This window comes from Schistocerca gregaria, chromosome 5 (genome assembly GCF_023897955.1).
Source record: "Schistocerca gregaria isolate iqSchGreg1 chromosome 5, iqSchGreg1.2, whole genome shotgun sequence".
NCBI lineage: Eukaryota > Metazoa > Arthropoda > Insecta > Orthoptera > Acrididae > Schistocerca > Schistocerca gregaria.
In genome coordinates, this window is record NC_064924.1 from 259,748,713 (window position 1) to 259,755,983 (window position 7,271).

Here is a 7,271-nt window from a genome sequence, read left to right on the forward strand (position 1 = left end):
CGCAGCTCTTCGACGTCCGACTCGTCAGTCGGCAAGATTCAACACAACCAGGAGCACCTCCGAAGATGTCCGACGTAGCCTTGGACGAAACGTCAGGAATAGAAGAGTTCCACGGGCCACAGCTACGCAACCCGGACGAATTCTCAGCTTAAAGTTGTTCAGCTTTTTGAACGAAACACGGGCGATCCCATAGCGTATAGGAAATTTTCAGGCTTGTTTTCTCCGATAACAAGAAGCAGTTCGGTGTTGGGGACTGTGGGAAACGACGAGGAACAGTGAACGTACGTTGCCTTCCTAGACAGGCTAGATGAGCGTGACGTGGTGGGGGTAAGGTGTGTATATAAGGGCGGCGACCGGCGGGGCGGGGACTCTCGCACGGCAGCCAGCAACCTCTCACTGCGGACATGAAGGCCAGCCTGGTGCTCGTCGCGGCGCTCGCCGTGGTCGCCGTCGCCGCCGCCGAGGAGAAGTTCACCACCAAGTACGACAACGTCGACCTGGACGAGATCCTGGGCAACGAACGCCTCTTCAACAAGTACGCGCAGTGCCTGCTGGAGGAGGGCGATTCCAACTGCACCGCTGACGGCAAGGAGCTCAAGAGTAAGTGTCGCACCGCGCGCGCCACTGCACGCTGTAATACGAGGTGCCTCACGGAGGAACAGTCATATTCAGGGATATGACAGGTGTGGCCATTCGAAGCACAAAAGTCCAGTAAATATGAGGTCCAAAATGCGTACCTTAAGAGGTATGAGCACTTGTCCAGCCTCGCTAATGTGGAACGCATCTCTTCTATCGAACAAGTGCTCGTAGCTGTTAAGGTATGCATTTTAGAGCCCAAGTTTAACATAAAAATTTTTATTATCTTGGTCCTTACTACCTCCTCCCAAAATATGGAATCCTAAGAACCTGCAGTAGAAGAGATTTGTTTTATACTGCCGACTATGAAGACGTAAGTGCCATAGCTCTTAATGTATGCATTTTAGAGTCAATCTTTACTAGACATCTTTGCTTCGAATGATCGTTCCTGCAATAGCCTTGAAGGTTCACCATTCTTCTAGGGGCATTCTGTATACTGGCATTCTCCGTCCACTGCAATTTCCACTTATTGTTTACATTTCTCTGCTGATCCCTGAAAAAAGCAGTCCGTCGCCCACACACGTCCGTCATTGTTAGAGCGCTTTGTATTTACAGGATATACAAACGACATGAAAAATGTCATACTATCTACAGATTTCCCGATGTAGTAATAACTGCTGAGGCTGTGAAACTTTGAATCGAAAAGTGTCATTAAACATTCTTTCACCAAAAGTATAAATCATCCACTGAAAATGACAAGGATTTTTGTAAAACTTTGCGAATATTTTGTATCTACACCCATCGCAACTCCTCGCAGTCGCCAAATCTCTTTCTGGTTACAGGTTGAAACACTAAATGGGAACCAAATTTACACGAAAGTCTAATTTTTTTTTTTTATTTCTTTTGAGTAGCAGTCACCACAGCATGTTTAACGGTGAAGTGTGCAGTATAATGCCGAGGGGAACGTTGACAGCACATATGATGAATAAAGTCTGTTTTGCGTGTGTGTGGAGGAGGAGGGGGGGAGGAGGGAGCGAGGTGGGTCGATGTGTGGGAGTCTTATATGAGGTTTATGTTGTAATAGTTTCTTTTTAAGATTAATATATTGTTTTATAGTGATTTCATCAACGTTTTGAATAAATATGTAACGTTCGAAATTCTTCATATGTTTTATATTGATGTGTTTCTTTTTAATGTTTAATTTGCTTCTGATTTCAGTTCGACCAAAATATTTGCATCGCACTCCGTTAGTGTGAATGTATACTTTCATCATAGCTGTCGCAGACTTTGGTTAGTTACTAGACTCTTACTGAGAATGAACAATTCATAAAACTTCTTCTCCGCCTCTGATGACGCCATTAAGGCGAAAAATTGAATCACTGTTAAGCAGTAAGCGCCTGGCTGCAGAAGAATGCGCCTAACTCTGCGCCGAAACCATTATTCTTTACCCAAAGTTACTGCCGCTTCACCCTTGCAGATTCCTGTTAGTAGAAGTTTCCAAGTTTCTAAAAATAATGACATTTCAGAGGAATGTTTCCAAAACTTCCTCGATTAATTTTTGCAGCACCCGTCTTCAGCCTCACCATTGCGTTAAACATTTAAGTTGGCAAATGTAATACAGAAATAGATCTAACCCAATTTTTATTTAGTACCGCGTTATTTTCGTTCTGGCACTCTATTCTGCGACACTGGGTTCCAGAAGGCTTTCTCTAGTATTCCAATGCACTACTCGAGGACGTACTCACCGCTACAGTGAAGTGTCACACATTGAATCGTATGCCTAAATAGAAAGTCTGACCTCGTTACAATTCCCTTCTACTGGCCCTTATGCAGTTGATTGATATCAGCTCTGCAATTATCGAAAGGTGTCACTTGTCTAAACTTTTAAATCAGCGATATATCACAGGAATTTCCTTACATTCACTGAAACTCTCAAATCCAATACCGTCACATCATCTTCAGATGATTAATGAGCCATTCGCAAGTAACTGCTATGATAACTTGTTTTCAAACGAAACAAGTTCCTGTAACTTGTTTTCGCGTACCCTGATTTCAAGATACCTTTCTGAAATATTAATTGTATGGTGGAACCGTAAGAAAATAATCTCGTACCAGAATATTATAAACAACTGTATAAATCAAAATCTCAAAGCAGACTGTTCCCTTTTTTTTCTTCCCTTACACGACATTAAGATATATCATCTCGTCAACACGAAGGTCACTGGAAACAGAGCACAGTTGAATAAGAAAGCGAGGCGGAATTAGTAGCAGTCTTGCAGAAGCAACCGGTTGGTGAATTATGAATCTATAAATCTAAGCGATCGAAAATTTTCAGCAGGGTCGTGAAACAATTTTTCAGCCTCTCCTCCCCCCCCCCCCCCTCACCCTTCACCCTTCCCCCTCCACATCTGACTTTTCGCTCACAGCAGAGCGCCTGCAGAGACGTTGTCATATGACCATTAACGTTTTTTCCTTCGTATGTTCGAAAAGATCTCTTACTTCCGATGTTTTCAGACGTAGCACAACTAATTCCCAAGATTCAGATAACTTAAGATTTGTAAAGAAATTTGCGAGAGATTTACAACAAGAAGTCCATGTCTAATGTTCCAGGTAAATGAATTAGAAGAGCTGTAATAGTACAGATACCTTCTCTGCATATTCAAAGACTTCGAGGAACGCGAAAAGTAGAACAGTTACTGAACGGAAGATAAGCGACAGAAGCCAAGGAAAGAAATCTGAGGTTCATGCCAGCACAAAAGGCATCTGGCACGACAGCAAAGTTGCTTCTAACAGCGCTAGACGAATAGTGATACAGGAAAAATCCAGTTATGTTTGAGTATTTCTACAAACGTACTTCTATTCACTTATACAAACTGTCAGCTAATACTCGCGGCATTTTGAAACTCATTGAAAAGAAACAGATGTTGGTGTTTTAAATTATATAAAATTTTAAAACTATACCATTTCTAAATACATTTACCAAAGTGTTTTCGTTGTCTTAATACTGCCAGTCGCCCTCTAATGAGTACGTCGAATAGCCTGACACCGAACTATTGGGAAGGGCAAAAATGGAGATTACGTAGGGTTTAACGACAAGGTGACGATTGTGCACGATGGTGCACAAACAGAATTAGAATATGGATGAGAAAGAACCATCCCGATATTCGCCTAAATCTATCAATGTAAACTCTTGACTGGGTGGGTGGGGATTATAACCTCTCCCATCACTAAGAACCGTCCAATGTCTTTACCACTGCATAGACTAGATCAGGGCGGAATTTTAGGACTGGCAATAAATCCTAGATAAAAGATCTCAAAATTCCGCAAGAAGCGCATCAGATGATATCCTGCATAATCTCATGGTTAAGATAACAGTTTACAATAATTTAGGAGAGGGAATTACGTTTTTATCTACTGCTATTAGTATTTCATAATTCAAAATTCTTAAGCTAGTATAACAATGTATGTGTAATTTCATTCTCTATTCAAGCAGCAAGTCATGCAGTCTATTAGGTACAAATCCATGTCCGCTAAAGGTAGCCATCGTTTTTTGTGATAGTAAGATTTGAGATAGCTTATCGACGGCAAGAGGGTTAAACTAACATAATCATTTGTTTGCGCTGGAAAGTAATCAACATTTTGTGCTGCTCTCCGATCATCCAGACCGTCTAGCCTCATAAAATATGTATCTCTCTTTATTCCAGAAGCCATCCCCGATGCGCTGAGTAACGAGTGTGCCAAGTGCAACGAGAAGCAGAAGGCCGGCACGAAGAAAGTGCTGAAGCACCTCATCAATCACAAGAAAGACACCTGGGAGCAGCTGAAGGCCAAGTACGACCCCGAGGGAACGTACAGCAAGAAGTACGAGGAGCGCGAAAAGGAACTCCACGAGTGAACGCTGTGTTCCAGTGTCTAAGTAACACATCTGCTTCAAATGCATCTGGGGTCTCGTACCTCGATCCCTTCATTTCCAAGATAATCAAGAATATCAACAGCAGCTGGCAGTATGAATTTCACTTTTGTTGTAAACTGATTACGGCAAGACCTATGTATAAGATTTTTGAAATGTTACCTAGAAATATCGGCATCTGCATATTTGAGCATAATAAATTAATACAAATGAAGGCAAGATGTAAGATTTGAATTTATGCAGCAAATATTGCTAATTCCCATATTCCCGTATTCCGTAACCAGTAAATTGCTCGGAGGTATTTAGTACTTTCACCTGTCAACAATTTCTTTGTTGATATACCGTTCAATATTAGGATGGTCCGAGCAGTACTAGGCGCTTCAGTCCGGAACCGTGCTGCTGCTACGGTCGCAGGTTAGAATCCCGCCTCGGGCATGGATGTGTGTGATGTCCTTAGGTAAGTTAGGTTTAGGTAGTTCTAAGTTCTAGGGGACTGATGACCACAGCAGTTGAGTCCCATAGTGCTCAGAGCCATTTGAACCATTTTTTGCAATAAGTTTCGCACAGTGTGTCCAAATAAGCCGCTAAATGCACATGCAAAAGTGTATTATTGTACCACAAATAGTTCAGGTGACGTGAAGTCATAAACACCAAGAAGTGTGAATCACTACCGTATTGTGTCTGAAGTTCAAATTGATTATTCCTTTTCTACTATCTCTGTTCTCAAAACATTTCCCGCTGAATGTACCTCCACAAGTACATCATTGTACGACACATAATTCAAGAGATTGATGTCATAAACACCGAGATGCGTGAAAAATTGCCACATAATGCGTGAAGTCTTACTATGTTTATTCTTTACAACTCGGCCACTCGTACAGTCGAGTCAAATTAAGGAAATTCCTGACACCTGGTAGAGCTTTGGACAGCCTTCAACTGCGAAGCGAAAGCGGCTGTAGGCGAAAACAGTAGCCTTCTATAGAGATATGAAGAAGCGTTTCGATAGAGACGCGTTGTAGATACGCGAAGCAGCTGGTCTCAGGGTAGGGAAACTGTCCGGGGTCGTGTTTCTTAATTTGGATACTGTACTTGTACTTCTGTACGTTATGCTTATTTCTATGTATGACTGTTCAGATGAGTGAAAATGAATCAAACACTGTAACAACATTACATAGTTTTAGCTTGCTTGGCTGCCTTATGATATCGTTTAATAAATACGATAAAGTGCAACGAACAATAAAGAAATATTTATCATTGGTGCTGCATGATAACAGACTAGAGCGAATTACTGACTTTCTAGACTGGAAGTTCAGCAGTGTCCATCTACACCTGTACTCCTTGAATCACTGCACTTGAATCCTTGAAAATAGTTTTGTTTCAGTAAGGTAACGTTACCTTGTAATTAACGCACTGACACATTCTTAAACACTACGCCAGTCTGACAGTAGCCTTGCAGTGTAAAATACTTAACAGGCTGCTGGCAACGGAGCTACCTGGAAGTCGCGGCGAAATATATATCACTCCAAAAACGAGTCGAATACTGCTCCAGCTAGAGTGTGCGAACTTCAGATGACATGCGACGGCTTACATATAATGTTCCTGTTGCTGAGAAAGCACGCAGTGACATAAATAATCAACAGTCTTTTATTTTAACTTGCATTTATAGAGTTTATATGAGTTATACGAAAGGAACGAACCACAAGAAGAATAAAATATGTACAGAAAGCAAGATGAGTAATAAAACTTGGGGATCAAAGAAGACAAGTTTGTAGCCAATTAAGGAAATAGTGGGGTATTCTTTTTCTTTCTATTTCTTTCTACGGTCTGTTTTCAGATTAATACGTCGAATACGTCGAATAATCAGCTCACAATGGAAAACAATGTTAAACCTGTAGTTAAAGAACAGAATCAACAGGTAGTTGTGCTTTTTCGATTTAGCTCTTCGAACAGAATAATGAAAAGACTTTAACAGCATATTCCGGACAAGGTATAACGTTATAGTTACAAATCAAGGACCGAGATAATACATGGAAACAGAGGCTTGCTTAGCGTACAGCCTTATGGCAACAGAGTTGCAAAAGCAGTAGAAGATTTCTCCCTGTTAGAAAGTAGACATAAATACGATTGAAGCAAAGATGTCAAAAGTGGCGTACTACAATACGAGAAACCATTTTTCAAGTCAATAACTCTGTTGGTTCCAAATTAGAGACATGAAAGTGAGGAAGAATTACCTGAAAAGGTACCTCTGTAATGACTGGAAGCACACTGCGGAGCATAACAGAGTTAGAGAAAAAGGCACTTGATGCGTTCAATACAGGAAAAGTTAAAAAGGCAACAAATCAAGTAGTCATGTCGGTACCAATGATGTGTGTCAGTTTGATTCAGAAGAGATTCTCTTCGGTTTTGAGCGGCTGACAGAAGTGGTAAAGGCTGCTAGCATTGTTTGTGAGATGTAAGAAGAGCTGACCATTTGCAGCATAGTCGAAAGGACCAATTGAGGACCTCTGGTACAGAGCCGAGTGGAGGGTCTGAAGCAGAGGCTCAGACGGTTCTGTGACCTTGTAGGCTGCAGATTCCTCGACTTGCGCCCTACTATGGTGGGGTTTCGGATTCTGCTGAATGTATCAGGCGCCCACTACACGCAGGAGGCTGCTACACTGCTAGCGGGGGCTGTGTGGCGTGGGCTGGGCGGTTTTTTCAGGTTAGAGGGTCTCGGCGAAATACAAAAAGGACTTCAGTCTCAAAGGGTGCAGGAAGAAATTAGGTCGGTATAACAGTTGTAAAT

At 41.8% G+C, this 7,271-nt stretch overlaps 1 protein-coding gene across 1 annotated transcript; it reads left to right on the plus strand.

Moving 5' to 3' along the window:
- Positions 1-365: 365 nt before the first annotated feature.
- Positions 366-4,700, plus strand: LOC126273138 (ejaculatory bulb-specific protein 3-like). Its single transcript, XM_049976595.1, has 2 exons — positions 366-600; positions 4,281-4,700. Exons 1-2 carry the CDS (start codon positions 405-407, stop codon positions 4,469-4,471), a joined length of 387 nt encoding a protein of 128 aa, XP_049832552.1. The 5' UTR covers positions 366-404; the 3' UTR covers positions 4,472-4,700.
- Positions 4,701-7,271: the final 2,571 nt, after the last annotated feature.